This window comes from Cervus elaphus, chromosome 14, assembly GCF_910594005.1.
Source record: "Cervus elaphus chromosome 14, mCerEla1.1, whole genome shotgun sequence".
Classification (NCBI taxonomy): Eukaryota; Metazoa; Chordata; class Mammalia; order Artiodactyla; family Cervidae; genus Cervus; species Cervus elaphus.
Genome location: NC_057828.1, coordinates 57,567,052 through 57,586,543, shown reverse-complemented (window position 1 = coordinate 57,586,543; position 19,492 = coordinate 57,567,052). Strand labels below are relative to the sequence as shown.

The window sequence follows — 19,492 nt, the reverse complement described above, 5'->3', positions numbered from 1 at the left end:
AGATGAATAGATAAAGAAGATGTGGTATATAGAGACAATAAAATATTATAAGCCATTAAAAAAACATGAAATAAGTCAGACAGAGAAAGATATTGATATCACCTATATATGGACTAAAAACTACAACAACCTAGTGAATAAAGCAAACAAACAAAAAAAAGCAGCAGACTCAGCAGCTCTATTTACAATAGGCAGGGCATAGAAGCAACCTAAATGTCTATCAACAGAGAACTAGATAAAGAAAATATGGTACATAAATATATATAATAGAATATTACACAGCCATAAAAAGAAATGAAATTGCATCACTTGTAGAGATGTGAATGAACCTAGAAAGGGTCATACAGAGTGAAGTCAGTCAGAAAGAGAAAAACAAGTAGTGCATTAACTCATATATATGGAATCTAGAGAAATGGTATAGATGACCTTGTTTGCAAAGGAGAAACAGAGACACAAACATTGAGAACAAAGGTATGGATACCAAGGGGGAAAAGCATGAGGTAGGAGGAATTGGGAGATTGGGGTTGATACAGATATGCTATTAATACTATGTATAAAGTAGACAACTGTTGGGAACATACTGTGTAGCACAGGGAACTCTATTTGATGTACTGTGATGTCCCAAGTGGGAGAGAAATTCAAAAAGAAGGGGATAAATGTATATGTATGGCTGATTCATTCTGCTAGGCAGCAGAAGTTAACACAACATTGTAAAGCAACTATACTGCAATAAAAATTAATAAAAAGAAGCAGACTCACAGATACAAAGGACAAACTAGCAGTTACAAGTGGGCAGAGGAAGAAGGGAAGGGCAAAATGGTGTAAGGGGAAAAGAGGGTTATTATGGAATTAGGAGAAATCATGTGTGTGAAACTTCTAAAAAATTGTAAAGCACTTAAGAATTTAAAGAATCTTTCATCCAATTAGAAAAGTGAAAAAATTCAAAGGAATGGATTAAGAACTATTTTTAAAGATTTTAGCAAATGACAGTCTAATAATCAAGATATATTTTATTACATCACTTGTTAAAAACATTTAAGTGCCTATTCAGTTTCATAAGACCAAGGAAAATACTCTTAAAGATCCTAGGAAACGACCTGAAAAAAAGCAACTGAAAACTGTTAGCTCTGTTACCCACCTCTCCTCTAACCCTATTCATGTATTATGAGCAACTCAAATGTGAATATTATATAGGTTCATAAACAGTGGAGAGCTGAATATTGAAATTTCAATATTGAATATTGAAAATATTCAAAGAAAACTACAAACCAAGTTCTGTCGGATTCAAAAGGTGGAGGAAATTATATTCATGTGGAGGTAAGGCATCTGAACTAGGTCTTAAAACACAGCTAGTATTTTAACAGATGGAAATAGTCAAGAGAACTTCAAAACAGACAGAGGCTTAAGTAAGAGCATGAATACAAGAAAACATGGGATATTTGGAAGTGGAAAGAATGGAGGTTGGTACGAACAGGAATCTGCCAAGCCTTTCTGAAATGGACCAGGTAATAAATACTTTAATCTTTGTGGGCCATACTGTGTCTGTTACAACCACTTATTCTGCCCTTCTGGTACAAAAGCATCCTTAACAATAGTCAATGAATGAGTGTGGCTGTACTCCATTAAAATTTTATTTACAGACATTGAAATTTGAATTTCATGAAACTTCTCATGTCATTAAGATATTCTTCTTTTGACTTTTTCTCACCATTAAAGCATAAAAAACCATTAGCCTTCAGGCCACATAGAAGCAGGCAGTGAACTAGACTTGGATGGCAGGTTGTAAATTGTCAACTCCCATTTGAAATTCCCAATAAATTGGTACCCGATGACAAAGTTTCAATTTTCTAAAAATTTAACTATATCTAAATACTTTCAAAGTTTATTACCTTTTTTTTTTTTTTACTTACAACTGATTTTATTTTAAGGAACAGCAGGTCAGAAAAAGAACTTCAAGACTTCATTTTTTTTAAACCATCCTTAATCTTATTTATATATGTCAATAGGCCTATGTTCTCTTGATGTTTAATTGCACTCAATGTTTAGGCATTAAATTGCTTTTCTTAATTTTCTACTAAGTCTCCTTAAGTGTTTTATTGCCCTTCCTGCTTCTCTTTGTATAGTTTAACTAATTATCAGTCAGTCAGTCAGTTCAGTCGCTCAGTCATGTCTGACTCTTTGTGACCCCATGAACTGCAGCACACCAGGCCTCCCTGTCCGTCACCAACTCCCAGAGTCCACCCAAACCCATGTCCATCGAATTGGTGATGCCATTCAACCATCTCATCCTCTGTCGTCCCCTTCTCCTCCTGCCCTCAATCTTTCCCAGCATCAGGGTCTTTTCAAATGAGTCAACTTTTCACATCAGGTGGCCCAAGTACTTCAGCTTCAGCTTCAACATCAGTCCTTCCAATGAACACCCAGGACTGGTCTCCTTTAGGATGGACGGGTTAGATCTCCTTGCAGTCTAAGGGACTCTGAAGAGTCTTCTCCAACACCACACTTCAAAAGCATCAATTCTTCAGCACTCAGCTTTCTTTATCGTCCAACTCTCACACCCATACATGACTACTGGAAAAACCATAGCCTTGACTAGATGGACCTTTGCGGACAAAGTAATGTCTCTGCTTTTGAATATGCTGTCTAGGTTGGTCATAACTTTCCTTCCAAGGAGTAAGCGCCTTTTAATTTCATGGCTGCAGTCACCATCTGCAGTGATTTTGGAGCCCCCCTCCCAAATTAAGTTAGCCACTGTTTCCAGTGTTTCCCCATCTATTTGCCATGAAGTGATGGGACTGGATCCCACGATCTTAGTTTTCTGAATGTTGAGCTTTAAGCCAACTTTTTCACTCTCCTCTTTCACTTTATCATTATTTAGTTTTTGTTTTCTACACAGACTTTATCTTGAAGTCTCTTGGAGTTTTTAAACAACAATAATTGCAGTCCATTTCATTGTATTTTTTATTTTAAGATACTCTAGTCATTGCCTCCACCTTTTGAATCTGAATACTTTAGAATTTTACCAAGAATCCTGAAAGTTTTATTACTGAAACAAAAACATCTTTACCCCAAATTCATCTATTTTCATCTCCTGGAATTATTACGATCTTTGGCCACGGTAGAAAAGTTTCATCCATATGGATCCCATAACATCAAATCCAAAAAATTTTCCATATTCAAAAAAATACAGTACAGTTAACTTGGGCAAGGGCAGCAAACCCCAAAACTTCAGCAAGTAAATTAATCAAATATAATCATATGTTTATTAGAAATAAAAAGGGACACAAATCCTTCACATATGTGCCTTATAATGCAATATACCAAAATTAGAAGAAAATCATTTTGAAATCATTTCAAAAATTACTTTGTCCAAGTGGATTAAGAGAATAAAAGATACAATATGGCAGACACACCTGGAAACAAACTGCAATAAAAATCACCATTCACTTTCAAATCTAATACTTAGATTTTATTCTTTACCTTGTAATTAAAGATCTGATTTTGTTTCCTGCAATAGGACACAACACTGCAAAAGGCTAAATATTATCCACAGTTCACCAAAGTACAGCTAGTAGCTGTTAGAAAAAAAAAGCAAGGAGGTACCTATTTATGACAAATGATTCATTTTTTACGAAACAAAATACTCAATGTGACACAAAAGTCCTCTCAGAGGGAAAGAGATTGATGCTGAGAGCAATTTTAATAACGGCTGTTAATGTCAATTATGTGTTTACCAGGAACCAGGCGCTGTTATTTGTACTTTACATGTCGTAACTCTCACAACAACCCTATGAGGTAGGTGCTATTATTATTCCCATTTTATAGATCTGAAACTCAGTGACAGCGAATAACCTGTCCAAACTAGAAAGATGCAAAGCTGCAAGAAACTCAGGCAATCTGGCTTCAGACCCTGAACTCTTAAGCACTACACTGTTACAGTGTAAAACAAAACAAAACTGTATTTGAGACAAAGGACTATGGCTTTACAAATTGGGATTCAAAACACTTTAATTTTCAACTGTGGGAGGTTACATATAATTTCAAGCACAGTAAGGTTTAGTGTTTAATCATATTACAAACATTTCACATTATTACTTAGTAACAAGGCTAATATTTACTAGTCAACAAATGGTTGAAAGCTGTCTTAAAATGATGCATGAGTATTACTTTGAAAATGTGACAATTCAACATGATGAATATATTAAGTAGGCATGAACTGATGAGTGGCAGACGAAAAGAGCACTGCTATACTTTACAATTTAGATCATTAGTTCTCCAAGTGTGGCTTCCAAGTCAACAACATCAGGACTGAAGAATCCAACTCCTGGTGAAAAATCCATGTATGCTTTGTGATTGCCTGTGGGCAGATCTAGAAAATGCTTTACCAGGAAAAATGAAGAAAGTCACATTCTCAACACCAGATTTGATGCACAGCCAATGCATTGCAATGAGTAAATGGAGTTGCACTCAAGGACTCAGGCCCCCTGGCCAATCATACTGTTTCCCTGGCTTGACTCTTTCATTTTGGCTAGTTGCTTTAATTGCTACTCCAACACTTGGCAGCTCAGGGCACTCTCTTACCAGCTCAGTTAAGCAGCTGAGAAGCATCACCTGGGAACTTAATAAAAAAATAAATAAATAAATAAAGCAAAACCTTGGGCCCTATTCCAATTCAAAAAGAAATTCTGGGGGTGCAGCCCAGCATTTTGAGCTTTCATAACTCATCAAGCTTTGAGAATACTCTTTCAGGGAGACACCCTCCTTCCTTCCAGATACATAAATGATTCCTAGTTATTTCTTGGGGCATTTCCTAAGAGCACTTACAAGAGGAATGATCAAATTCATGGGTCACAAATTTCTGAAAAAATAATCTAAGGTTTATCTCGTCTCCCTTGCCCCATCATCTTTCCAAAAGTTTTGTGTTAGCCTTTAAGATCCTTATTTGTATTCCTTTTATGGAATAAGACAAATTCTTTTTTTAAACTTACAGTAAACTGCAGAAGAAAACATATAGTATACCAGCATTCACACAAAGTTTAAAAGCATTCAAATTGCTAAATACTATTCAAGGACAGATATAAAGACACATAGGAATGACAGATGTAAACTTTTTCTAAACAGTGATTACCTTTAGGCAAAAAGGAGGAAAGATGACACCAGAGAGGAGTACACAGGGGGCTTCCATTACATTTGTAATACTTAACTTCTTAAGCTCAGTTGTAGATATACAGATGTTTACATTATTCTCTATAGATTTCTATGAGGTTTTAGAAACAACTCATAACATACCAACACTTGATATAAATGGTACCAAGTGGCCTGTATTCCTAAATTTACTTTTCTCATGCCATGCTATGCTTTTGGTGTCCGTGTTGAGGAGGAGTTTGTCTTTCACTACTTTTTGATGCTTCACAGTGTACCATCTACATGAGACATTTCTATTATTAGTTATGTACTTACATACTCTATTCATAGCTGAATCATACAATAAACTATCACTTTTCTATTTCCGTTTCCATATTGTTTCTCCCAGCCCCTGAGTTCATAGTTGTCCTGTTTCTTTACTTAGTTTTCTACATACCCAAAACTCTTCCCTAATTTTATAAATCTCTTCTCAGTAGATACCAATACTCTCAATATTTTATCAACTTGAAAAAAAATATCTCCCCAGATCCTTCTGAATTCTGATTTGAATTGGCTGCTCAACAGACCTCCCATTCAGCTATCAGGTTAAAATTTTCCTTTTCCTCAACCGGAGGGTTCTCTGTACCTCTCTTTCATGGTAGGTCTTCTCTCTGCAGTATCTTATGTCTTTCTCTTTGGTTTTGCATACTTTCATGGTGAACATTTCACAGTAGCTTGAGAAAGGATGAATGGAGACCTAGCACATCTTAAAATGTTATTAATCTGTGTTCATATTTGTTAATTTTTACTGGGTATAGAATTCTAGGTTGGAATTATCCCTCACATATTTGAAAGTGTTGTTCCATTGTCTTCTTCCACCTTTTTATCCAATATGTTGGACATCTGGTGTTTTCTATCATTCTGGGAACTCATGAACATGTTTGTGAATTCTTTATTTCCTATTCTCTATTTTTATCTTCTAAAACTCTTTCAAAAAGTAAGATTGATCGATTGATTGGTTGATTTTTGTTTTGGCCATGCCCCACATCATGGCATGTGGGATCTTAGTTCCCTGACCAGAGACTGAACCTGTACTCCTTACAGTGGAAGCTTGAAGTCTTTACCACTGGACTGCCAGGAAAGTCATTCTCCTAGACCACTTACTATTCAAGTATTGGACCTTTTAGACTATCTAATATTTTTCCTCTATTGTTTACAGAATTAACTTATACAAAGTACAGAAAAGCATGCAGGTCAAAAGATTTTTACATTTACATTCAAGGTATAAAACCTAGGAAGCCACATTCATATTAATACACCATCCTATACTATATCCACCTCTGACTGCTAGCCACTATTCTACCCAAGACCATAGTTTTGATTATTCTTGAAATTCATATAAATAGACACATGCATTTTATAGTTGTGACTTATTTCTTTCACTCAATAATTGCACTTTCAGATTCACTCATGTTATTGTGTATGGCAAGTTTGTTATTCTTAATGCTATGACCTAATTCTATTAAATTATCTACTCTATTTTCTACCTCTTTGTATTTATGAATACTTGCTGGGGGACTTCCTCAACTTCATTTTATAACTCTTTATACAATAATTTTTTAATTTTGCTTTTTTAAAAAAGTCTCTTTGCTCATTTTAATTCCCTGAATGTTCCTACTTACAGGAACATATATGTGTGTGTATAAGTATACTATTTTGTCTATCTCATATCTCAAGATGTTAATTTTAGTTTATTCTATTTTCATGTTTGCTCTTTTCTCTGCACATGATCCATGTTCTCCAAGTGGTTTTTTATCTGATTGGTTTGGCCTTATTTTTTTTAAGTTAAATGTTTCCTTCTAATACCTAATGATATTTAATAGTAGGGTACTTCCCCAGCTCTGCAGAACAGTGCCAAAAGACTCACTTCTTTCTTGCCTCATCCACAAGATCCATGGGAGGTACTGCATGACGGGGAGTGGTAAACAGCTGGCAGAAGAGCAGCTGAGGCTCTCAGAGGGCATTAATGGGATGTAAATCCTACAAATGCACCACAGATTCTATTAGGAAGGTGGTCCACGAACTGCTGTGGATGCCTCAGTGGAGGATCCCATCAATTGTTCCCCAGCTGACAACCCCAATTTTCTCTGCACCTCAACCACACACACTCCCACCTGGTCTCCAGCCCCATGTGAACAACCCCAATGCTCTAACAGGCTGCTAGCGCACATGTGAAGAGAACTGGCCCACCTCTACAGGACTGGGAAAAACCACACAGACCCACATGGTCAGCACTGCTCTAGGGAAAGTAAGCAAACAAGAGACTGTAAGCATCCAGTACAACTTTGTAGGGTCAAGAGAAGTCACACAAGTGTAAGAATTCTACCAGAAGAGGGAACAAGAAGTGTTAAATAGGCATATCCATAGAAAAGGTCTGAGAAATATACACAAATATATATACATAAATAAATGAATGTAATACAAAATGAATGTGATACGCCATGTTAAAAGAATAAAATTTAAAAACTGCATGATGTCTTAACAGGTGCAGAGAAAGCACTCGAGAATTTAAACATCTTTTCACAATAAGGATGAATTTGTCATGATGAAGTTTGTTTACTTCCTCTCAACAAACTGTATACATAACTCAACATATATAGAGGCCATATGTGACAAGTCCATAGCTAAAATCATATGAGTAGTAAAAAGTTCAAATCTTTTCCTTTAAGATCAGGAACAAGACAAAGATATCCAACCTCGACATTCCTAATTCAACACAGTGCTGCTGCTGCTGCTAAGTCGCTTCAGTCGTGTCCAACTCTGTGCGACCCCATAGACGGCAGCCCCCCAGGCTCCCCCGTCCCTGGGATTCTCCAGGCAAGAACACTGGAGTGGGTTGCCATTACCTTCTCCAATGCATGAAAGTGAAAAGTGAAAGTGAAGTCGCTCAGTTGTGTCCGACTCTCAGCGACCCCATGGGCTGCAGCCTACCAGGCTCCTCTGTCCATGGGATTTTCCAGGCAAGAGTACTGGAGTGGGTTGCCATTGCCTTCAAATTCAACATAGTACTGAAGTCCTAATGGACCAATTCAGCAAGAAAAAAAATTCAAATCAGAAAGAAGTGTCTCCGTTTGTAGGTGACATGATCCTACATATAGAAAATCATGAAGAATTCACACAAAAAATAGAATTATTAAACAAACTCAGTAAAGTTTCAGGATATAAAATTGCTACATAAAAATCAGTTGAACATATGCCAACAATGAACTATCTGAAAAAAAAATTTTAAAGCAATCCCATTTGTCATTTCAAACCTATAAGATAGGAGGTGAAAGATCTGTACACTGAAAACTATAAAATATTGATGAAAGAAACTGAAAAAGACATATAACTGAAAAAATATGCTATGTCCATGGATCAAAAAAATTAATATTGTTGTTAAAATGTCCATACTACTCAAAGTCATCTATAGATTCATTGCAGGTGGATATAGATTCTTTACCAGCTGAGTCACAGGGGAAGCCCCACAGATTCATTGCAATCCCTATCAAATTCCAAAACATTTTTCATAAAAATAGAAAAAAAATCCAAAATTTATATTCAACCACAGAAGACTTCAAATAGATAAATCAATCATAACAGCAAAAAAAAAAAAAAAAAAAAAGGAGGCATCACACTTCCTAATTTCAAACTATATTATGAAGCTACAGTAATTAAAACAGTGGTACTGGCATAAAAATAGACACCCATACCAATGGAACAGAATTCAGGGCCAGAAATAAACCCATGAATATACAGCCAACTAGTATTTCATAAAAGACCCAAGAATACCCAACGGGGAAAAGACAGTCCCTTCAATAAATAACACTAGCAAAAGTGCATGCCCACACACACACAGATGAAATTGGACCCATATCGTACACCACTCACAAAAGCTAAGTCAAAATGGACTAAAGACTTAAATGTAAGACCTGAAGTCACAAAAACCCTAGAAGAAAACAGTGGCAAAAAGTCCATTGACATTGGTGTTGCCAATTTCTTTTGAATATAATACCAAAAACACAAGTAACAAATGAAAAAATATAGAAGCAGGATTACATCAAACTGAAGATTTTGTACAGCCAAAAAAAAGAAAAAATCAACAACATGAAAAGGCAACCTGTAGAATGGGAGAAAAATATTTGCAAAATACATATCTGATAAGGGGTTAACATCCAAAATAAGGAGCTTATAAAACTCAACATCAGAGAAACAACCAACCAGGGAACGGGAACTTAATAGACATTTTCCAAAGAAGACATAAGATGGCTTAAAAAAAAAAAAAAAAGATCCATTTAAAAAATGGGCAGAAGGCTTGAGTAGACATTTTTCCAAAGAAGATATAAAAATGGCTAATAGGAATATGAAATAGTGCCCAATAACATTAATCCTCAGGGAAATGCAAATCAAAACCACCATCAAAATTTTAAAATGAGATATCACTTATTAGCATGGTTATTATCAAAAAGAAAAGAGATAAGTGTTGGCAAGAATATGGAGAAAACAGAACCATTGTATACTGTTGGTGGGATTGTAAATTGGTACAGCTACTATGGAAAACAGTATGGAGGTTCCTAAAAAAAAAAAAAAAAAAACAGAGACAGAACTACCAGAAGAGCCAGCAAGTCCACTTCTATATATGCCTGAAGAAAATGAAATTGTTACCCTGAAGAGGTATCTGTACTCCTGTGTTTACTGCAGTGTTACTGAAGCAATACTCACAATAACCAAGTGATGGAATCAACCTAAGTGTCCGCTGATGGATGAATGGATAAAGAAAGTTGATACAGACACAATCCACAATGGATTACTATAGCAATTCTGTCATTTGAGACAACACAAATGGATCTTGCCATTATGCTAAGTAAAATATGCCAGAACAAGAAAGACAAATACTGTATGACTTCACTTATATGTGGAAACTAAGGAAGTCAAACTCATAAAAGCAGAGTGGAATGGTGTTTGCCAGAGGCTGGGAAATGGGGAAAATGGAGGAGATGTTGGTCAAAAGGTATAAATTTCCATTTATTATAGAAAATAGATAAGTTATAGAGAATTAATGTACAGCATGGTGACTATAGTTACCAGTTTTCTATCATATACTCGAAACTTGCTAAGAGAGAAATCTTAAATTCTTCACCATTAAAAAAAAGTTAATAGTGTGATGTAGTGGAAGTGGTAACTAACCTTACTGTGATAATCATATCACTATATATATATATATATGTCCATCAAATCATCACACTTTACACCTTAAACTTACATAATGCCAGAGGTCAACTACAGCTCAACAAAGCTTGGGGGTGGGGAAGAGTAGGGCACTAAAGAACTGAGTGAAAGGTCAATAGGATGGATGGGGCTTGCTGAACAGTGGTGCTCACTGAAGAATGACCTGACTAAGCTGTGTCTTGGGGAACCCCCAAAGAATCTATCTGTAAGTCTTTCCTTCTTGGACTTCTTATATTCACTAGAAAAAATTCTTTCCATCTCTTGCTCTGACAATATACGTCTGATTACCTACATCCTGTGGGCTGACAGAGAAGATTGGAAGTCTCAATATTCAAAATGTAAAAGTTTCATTTATTATCCCTGATTTCAACAGAGTACCCACCTGTCTTCTGCCCTTTACTATTCTGTGGTGTTCGGGCCTGGTGCCTTTATTTTACACTTTACAGAAAATCTGCCTTTAGACTGCTGCCATGTAAGACAGGCACTATAACCCAGCTATATGGTGAGAAGGACAGGCTCTTGGAAACCAACTGCTTAAACACATTTTTAAATCAGTTCTCTTGTTTTTAACCCCATTTTAACTCCCATTTCCAGAGGTACTGAGTGTTTCCAACTCTGAGTAGTATGAATTCCTGGTATATAAATCAGTTTTCTCAGTTTTCCCCTCTGCCAACTTATAATTGCATTTTCTCAGGTCTGCTAAGTTAGTTTGCACTCATGCATCTGCTTTTCATCTTTCAAATTTTGTAACTTATCTCCCATTTTCTTTGTCTTTTTGAGTTTATTTTTTTAAGCCCTTTAGTTTCCTTTTAGAGGGGCTTTGGGAAGGACATGAGCTGTCAGTGTATGTTTAATCTGTCAGGTCTAACCAGAAGTCCTTTCTATTTTTTTTATACTACATTTCAATAATGAATAGAAAATTCACAAAGCAAGAAATTAAATTTAGACTGCAGCTATCTCTTTCAAAATCTAGCTTTCTATAAGCTCCTTCTTTCTGAGTATGACCATTGCTTATTTTATTTTAATAAAACCAATGAACTCATGTGACAAATATTTTACCATGATTTAAAATGGATAGATGTTCTAGCATAAGTTTTGAATGTGACTAAATAATCTGCTAAATTATAATACATCCAGCTAAAATATAGTTTTATGATTGAATCAAATGAATTTTTTCAGCCTATAATAAAGGCTCTTTATTTTCTGTGGAATATAGATTTTATCTGCCACTGCTTATATTTCAGATTATCTAGGACACCTAAATTTAAATTCATTAATAGGTTTTTCTAGTTATAAACACATTATGTTCTTGATTAACAAAACACTTTAAATCAGATGCCTACATAAGAAAACCTAGATAATTCACATATGATTTTAATTCGGAATATAAAATTTTTCTCAATTATCAGTTATTACTAACTGATAATGTATTTACCAGTGTCTTAAGTAATCAATCTTTAAAAAAATATATAGAATAAAATGCAAAGCAGTTGTTTTGTCTTTTTTCCTATGGTAGTCAAGAAATAATGACTAAGAAAATATGACAGTCATAGTTCAAATAGTATATTTGATGGCATTAAATAGTTATTATAAACCTATTTTATGCTTAGTAATTAAAATTCACTCTACATCAAGTTGCTATGGCAACACAACTTCACTGAAAAATAAATTCTTCAAGTTCTGCCATGAAGCATACAGCCGACCTGAAGTCTTTATTTTGATTATAGGGAGAAAACTATATAATTTTCCAGTTCATAAATGTCTAATCAATATTTAGAATTGCTTTCCAATCTATAGCAAGAGTTCTGCTCTCAGAGTCCTGAGGACTAAGTCTTTTATTTGGCTTTCATTTCCTTATCCCCTTAATACATGAAAACATTCTTGATAAGAACCATTTCAGCAGGGCTCACCTCAGGCACATTGGCTGCAACTATAAATAGTAAAATCTGCCATCTGCCTTTCTATTCTTGTGCTGAATGCAGTGCTGGCATTGTGTTCACACTTCACTGGAGCCAGGCCTGATGCTGTATCGCCAGCAGCAACAGAAAATAATAGTGCAAGACAGAGATAATGAAGTGAAGAACAGAAATGGTACTACTATAATTAACTGCTATTTTGATATTCACCACAATAAAGCATACACAATGGTGTGGAGACAGCCTAAAGCCACATTTCGCCTCAGCCTTGTAAATGGGTTTGAAACCAAACTATTGTTGCAGCCCCCTGATTTTACATCACTGAAGACTAATTAAGATGTAAAGAACCTAAGTACAGTTAGCAATATTTGTTTGTCAAGTTAGAAAGAGGCTCCACAGTTGACCCATGTAGTTTTTAGACTAATGATATTTAATGAAGCATTTCTTTCTGCAATCATGGCTAGCTTCCTGTTCTGTTTTAAAGAGATAAGCTCTTTAATGATGAAAAAGCCCTTTTGCTGTGCCTGATCCTTCCTTACTCTCAGTTCTGAGTGAGTGAGTCAGTTGTGTCTGACTCTTTGCAATACTTGCAACCCCAGGGACTGTAGCCCACCAGGCTCCTCTCTGTGTGATTCTCACTCAGGTTTCTCTCTATGTGAGCCTCACCCAGGTCAGAATACTGGAGTGGATAATTGTTCCTATCTCCAGGGGATCTTCCCAATCCAGGGATCGAACCCAGGTTTCCCACGCGGCAGGCGGATTCTTTACCGTCTGAGCCACCAGGCTGAAACGCTATGAAAATTTTCATTTCAACACAGTTCCCCATATTTCTCTTGGGATACTTTGAATCCTTAGCTACTCTAAGATATAGACCTTTCCTCAACCTCGCCATTACATACATTTGACCTATTTTAAAATAGAGAATGATTGTCAAAGAAGTCATTTGGATATTGTAGAGGAATGTATACAGGGCAACAGTCATATTGTATATTCCTATATTAGGAACCCTGATATTCCTGAATCATTAATTACTGAAGCCACTAGCTTACTTACGTCATCAACAGCCAACTCCAAGAAGCACAGAACACAGTATGAACAGTGTCCCTAGAGCTGTGCAACATGACAGAACCAAATGTGTATTTAATGCCAAAGATGAGATGAGAACAGAAGAGACTGCTTTGGTTTTGTTTTGGTATGTTTTATTTATTTGTTTTTAACTCCCCACGTGGATTTAATATACAATGAGGACTATCACTGGCCTAATAATATTAAAATCTGTACCAAAGTTTTTCAAGATAAAATGATTTCACCCTCTAAAAATTTTTACCTACAATCACTTCCTAGCTTTCACATTCAAAACATCACTAATATTCTTAACTGATTGATGCTAGCAAATATCAAATATAAAGCGTTATGTCGATGCAAAAATAATGTCACTTTTGTAAAGATAAAAAAAAAAAAGGCAATTAGAGAGTTACAACGTAATTCATGTAAGACCGTGAAATATTCTTTACGGGTGGAAAACTTTGCTTCATGAGAAATAAATTTATTGAGATGACTGAAGTCCCACCTGGAAGTCTACTATAATCACACAGCATTTATAGTGTCTTAGCTGAATTTTTTTACTTCCTAATAAGCTAAGGAGAAGTTTAACAAATACAGCCCTGACTGACTGTTACCATGTATTTCTACAGTATGTATTTCTATGGATTAAGACTCTAAAAAAAACTTGCCTTCCTAAAACTTGTATCAGTAGTTCCCTAGAACCGGAGGGGTATTACTTGTTCACTATAGATCGGTAATGTTTTATAGTCACTTGCCAGAAGAGAATTTATGGCTCTCTTAGAAATAAAAATGGAAGCTCTTACAGGTATTTTCAAAGACGTTAAAAGATTGCAAGGAAGACATCAGTATTTCTTTCAAAGTACTTTTAATGGGTCCTATTCAGCCAAGTCCTGCTTCTACATCTCCCCCTATAAAACATATTTGAAATGAAGTAAATATTTCCCATGCTTAATCCAACATAAGAAAACCTATTTTAATATCATGTTAAATTTAGGTTGCATTCTTATAATATAGAACTAATGATAATAATGTTATATACTTCACTGAAATATTCAAATGTGCATCTGAAATCTTCGTCTTGGTGAAATTGCCAGGGTCTTCCAATAGGTCTCCTCTTAAAATAATTCATTAGTTCCACATTTTAAAGGAATTATGAGCTAACACTTGAATAAAGAACTATATTAATAATCATGTTACAGCATCTATTTTTTTTAAAATTTACTGTTCAAATACTGGGTTCAAATCTCAGCTCTGTCCCTTACTAGGGCTATTTATTTAGACTTATTAAGCCTCAGTTTCATCTATGAGGGTAATTATAACACTTAATTCATACAGTTGTTCTGAGGATTAAAGAAGGCATAAAGCATTTCACACACACACTCTGTCTCACACACACACACTTTTCAAAGCTAGAATAACTCAAGTATCTTCTAACTGATTTCAAGATTTTATCTTATTAAAGGAGCAGATAATTTTACTTTGCAAAAGTAGTGGGTATTTCAGATGAATCTGACTTGGTATTTGTCCATTCTTTCAGATTATCTGTAATTACTGGAACTACTTCATAGGATTATTTTGAGATAAAAATGAAAAAATCTTTATTGGGTTTAGCACAACACCCAACATTTAACCACGTGCTCATTGCTGGTTAGTGATTCTTTTTCTCATTATTATTCAGTAAATATAGTTTTTATGGAATGACTGATCATGGTCCTGTTAGTCCATCAAGCACCCTTGTACACATTAGGAAAAAGTACCCCTGCCCTTGGACTGGTGGGTGGCACAAGGCCAAGTCAAGGTGCACACCTGAGAAAGTTGAGTAGCAACCTGCCTCCTAGCCAGGCTCCGTGTGCTGGTTATCAATCTTGATTAAAGTACCTAGAGATGGGGAGGCAGAAAACACTTCCTGAACAAAATGAGTTTTAGAGCAGACAGTGAAATAAGGGAAGAAGCATTAGAAAACATATAGAAATATTAGGAAATAAAGAAATTTATTCAAAGAGATAGTATGCATGAATGTTAAAGGAAAATTTACTTCATAAGCAACACTCTTTATTAGAGTAAGTGAGAACTCAGACGTAAACAGAAAAAGCAGTCAGTCATCTTGATCGGGAAAAGAGGGTTAATGGGTAAAATCTTCAAGGAATATGGTGTACCTATAGTCATATAGATATAGGTGTAATGAGAAATTCAGATACTATGGGTAGAGGATGAATTGGTGTGAAGAGATGAATCAGATTCGGCTACTGGTTTTAAGTCTGCATACAACTAGTCCTTTCAAGTAATACTACAAAATTTAATATATACTGGTGAGCTGATTTTCAGAAAAGGAATATCTATAAACTGGTTCACTGGAGTACTACATCTGCTAATTTATAACTTAGCCCCCTCTATCTCACGGTCTTTAACTCCCTTGAGATCAGGCTTCTGGAAGGAGCGAGCTATGGCTGCTACTCTTCTTCCTTTCCATTTCACATTTTCTTACAGTCTGGCTTCTACCCCAGCTTTAAATCCTTAGATTTGAAAGGTGGCAAATGAACTCCACCAACAAAAAAGAGACTCTCCCCTGTTTCAGCTTAAAATGTAGCACCAATTTCATGATTTAAAAGTCAAGTAGCACAAAACAGCCTATGTTTCCTCTTTTCATAAGATTCCTCTTCTGAGAATCAACTGTTTTTCCTTTAGTAATAATTAGCACTGTACTTAAATATTCATAAGCTTATATAGCTATTTCTTGATTCATTTATTTCAGAATTTACCTACAGTTTCCTGCACAGGTAGCTGAGACTTCATCTTTAAATGGATATAAGCATTCACTGTTATCACTTTAAGAGTCTCTCTTCTTTTGATTTTCATCACACTATGCATCATCCCAAAAAACAAATATACAAATTCATAAAAATGTGTTAGTTTAGTTTTACGATTTTTCATATGAAGAGTGCTTAAAATATAGACTATTACATACTTGAGTTATTTGTCCTCAATACTCATTATAGATAATTTTAAGTAACTAAAATCAATAATTTTAGATAACTCCAGTATACTATTAGGAGAAATCCCCTATCAAAACAGACAAGCTATTGAAAAATTTAAATTTTTTTACACTAGTTAAAAACATGAATCCAGTAATACATCTTAGCCTATATCACAGGCTTTCCTAGAAGAGTGGCAACTGACAATAGCTACTAGGTTCAATGCTTATTTTTTAGTTAGTAAATGATCTACTGAATGTTGAATATATTCTAAACTGGATAAAAGGAAATAATACTTAAAATATATTGAGAAATATTACTGAGGGATCGATCATGTAGAATCACTGCTTTTTAAGTACTTAATGAATGCTAACTATCTGGGCCTTATATGAATTATTAAAACGGAAATGAAAGGATGGTTTGATTATAATATTAACATCTGTCATGAAGCCTTCCTTTAAGGTATTTGCATGGCTCTCTAGCAGTGCTATGACAGAACTCATTCTCAAGGAGGACTGTGACTATCAGGGTCTTAATTCCACTGCCTTAATGTCCCTATACTTCCCCTCTGGCTTAGCAGTAAAGAATCTGCCTGCAGTGCAGGAGAAGTGGGTTCGATCCCTGGGTCGGGAAGATCCCCTGGAGAGGGAAATGGTGACTCATTCCAGTATTCTTGCCTGGGAAATTAGGTGGGCCGCAGTCCATGCGGTTCCAAAAGAGTCGGCATGATTGAGCAATTCAACAACAAAGTTGCTTATAGGTGCAGAATGTTAGCAGGATCAAGAAAACTAGTATTACATACATCTCTGACTTAAAACATAACCATCCTGAATAATGTATTTTATACACGTACATGTTTAAATATTCACTATTCTCTGAGCAGCACCATCTAGCCTAAAGCAATGTCTTCAGCAATGTGGGCTCCAGAAAAGATTACATTAGCGCCACTATCACAGAGGCCTCTCCAATTCACCAGGGGAGTCATACAAAGATTCTAATTTACCTGGCTACCTCATTTTGAATCCCTGATCTGCTACAACAGGTAATTTGAGAAAGGGTTAGAGAAAAACTGGAGGCTTACAGTGTGCTCATTATGCTCTGAAAATGTGATTTTTATACATGGTGTGTGTCAGTAGCTCAGTTGTGTCTGACTCGTTGTGACCCCATGAACTATAGCCCAACGGGCTCCCCTGTCCATGGAATTCTCCAGGCAAGAATATTGGAGTGGGTAGCCTTTCCCTTCTTCAGGGGATTTTTCTGACCCAGGTATCAAACCCAGGTCTACCACACTGCAGGCAGAAGCTTTTTACCATCTAAGACACCAGGAAAGCCCTTGTATATATATGATAATAAGTTTCAGTTGTCCCTTGTGCTTCCATGTAGCAAATGTTTTAGAGTATAACATGTAAATTCTAGTACAATCTTAAGCATGGACTTCTATATCTCTATTCTCTATCTTCCACATTACAGTAAAATCGGCTAAAATATGTACTACCATACATTTCAAAAGTTACATGCAGTGGTAGTTAGAAAATACACAACAGGTTTGCTAGAAATCAGTAACTAGAATGGAAGGAGTGAAAGTGACAATACTACCATTACTGCTCTCTCCAAGAATAATGCCAGCTATTAGCTATTACCACGACCAAAGTACTAGGCAAGAAATATTTGTCCCAAATGGTTAAGGCTCATCTTCTCAAGAGCATACTTGTGCTATGAATAAACACACTGAGAAATCCTTTGTTTTTATTAATTAAAATTAAGATTGGTTTTACTGTTCATTAAAAAAAACACTGTAAAATACTTCACAACATGATTAGTTGTGTAAATAAGCCACATGCTATTGAAAAGTCCAGCAAGAGATAAATTAACCAGGGAACTTGATAGAGAGTCAGAAAATATAACCAAATGGAAGGACAAACGCTCAGTATATCTAAAATTACTCCAGGAACCATGAGGGGGAAAAAAAAAGGCATGAAATTCTAATTTTTCTTAGGTGGAAATTATGGCTTAATTTATTTTAGTTCCAGTGTTCTAAATCTGTACTTTGAAGAGCAGGCTTACTTCAATTGTAAACATGTAGCATTACATGTGAGCCTCCTGGTTTCTTTTATGACTAAGGAAAATTAGTCATAAGCTATTTTCACTGAAAACATGCACCGCTGCCACAGTGTTTTGCTGGTAAAGAAACAGGTTTCCTTCTCCTTTACTCTGTAGCTTTCTTCACATTACAGATCTGTTGACTTTGTGCTTGAAGTCTGTGTGGTCCCTTTTCCCTCCTATCCCTGCATACAACCAAAACTACGTGGTTGACTTTCGAGTGCTGTGTGCCTTTAAGTGATGCTCTAAGTTTTTATCCAAATAAGAAATTCTACAACAGGTTAGGAATGTGGAGTCCCTGAAGTCATGTTCATGAGTTAAAACGTCAAAGCTTTGACAGAACATTTTCATTAAGATCCTGCTCCTCCTCCTGCCTGCAGTTCTGGTCAGTAAATAAGAAAGAAAATCTGTGGATACGGATACATGGGATTGTTTCTCTTGCACTTTGCAAATCAACTAATTAATGTCCTGAATTAGCATCCTAACAGAACTGTCTGTTGAGCTATGGTTAGCTTTATAATAAATACATGACAAGTTTCTTTGTTCTCATGTAAACAAAATACGGCATATAGAGTCATGGGGAAACCCTGCATCCATTCAATGAGTAGTTTCATTGAAATGCAAATGTTTCTCTTTTAACACAAACTTGGATTGTGGGATACCTGACCTTGGGGGTAACATTTTGTCTGTTTATACTTCGTGAAGGCAAAGGTGAGAAGAGCCATAGGAGTTCCGAGGTCTCCAAACCAGGTTCCTTTATCCAAATTCTGAAATAGTGTTTCCTAACTTTATTATGCTGTCTTCATCAAGGATCATTTGATTAGAAGGAACAGGATCCCCTTAAGTTAGCATAGGCAAAGGGAATTCACTGAAATGATATAGGACTCTTACTCAGAATCTTTGCAAATTCAGAAAAGAATAGCTAAATCCCATGAAAGGTATCTTCCAATTCCTCCTTTCATTCACTTGCCTATTCATTTAATCAATATTTACTGAGTACCTCCTATGTGCCAGGCATTGTCTTAGAAGCTGAGGACAGAACTGTGA

At 35.7% G+C, this 19,492-nt stretch overlaps 1 protein-coding gene across 4 annotated transcripts in view; it reads right to left on the bottom strand.

Annotated features, from left to right (window-relative positions):
- The window catches only part of RABGAP1L (RAB GTPase activating protein 1 like), a 671,327-nt gene that overhangs the window by 354,185 nt on the left and 297,650 nt on the right, over positions 1–19,492 (bottom strand). The window contains exon 14 of one of the 4 annotated variants that reach the window (XM_043922779.1): positions 3,911–4,618. The exons of the other annotated variants lie outside the window; for them this stretch is intronic. Within the exon in view, the coding sequence (XP_043778714.1) occupies positions 4,586–4,618 (33 nt within the window). The 3' untranslated portion in view covers positions 3,911–4,585. Of the gene's footprint in view, positions 1–3,910; positions 4,619–19,492 lie in introns of those variants that run through there. 4 annotated transcript variants of the gene reach the window in all.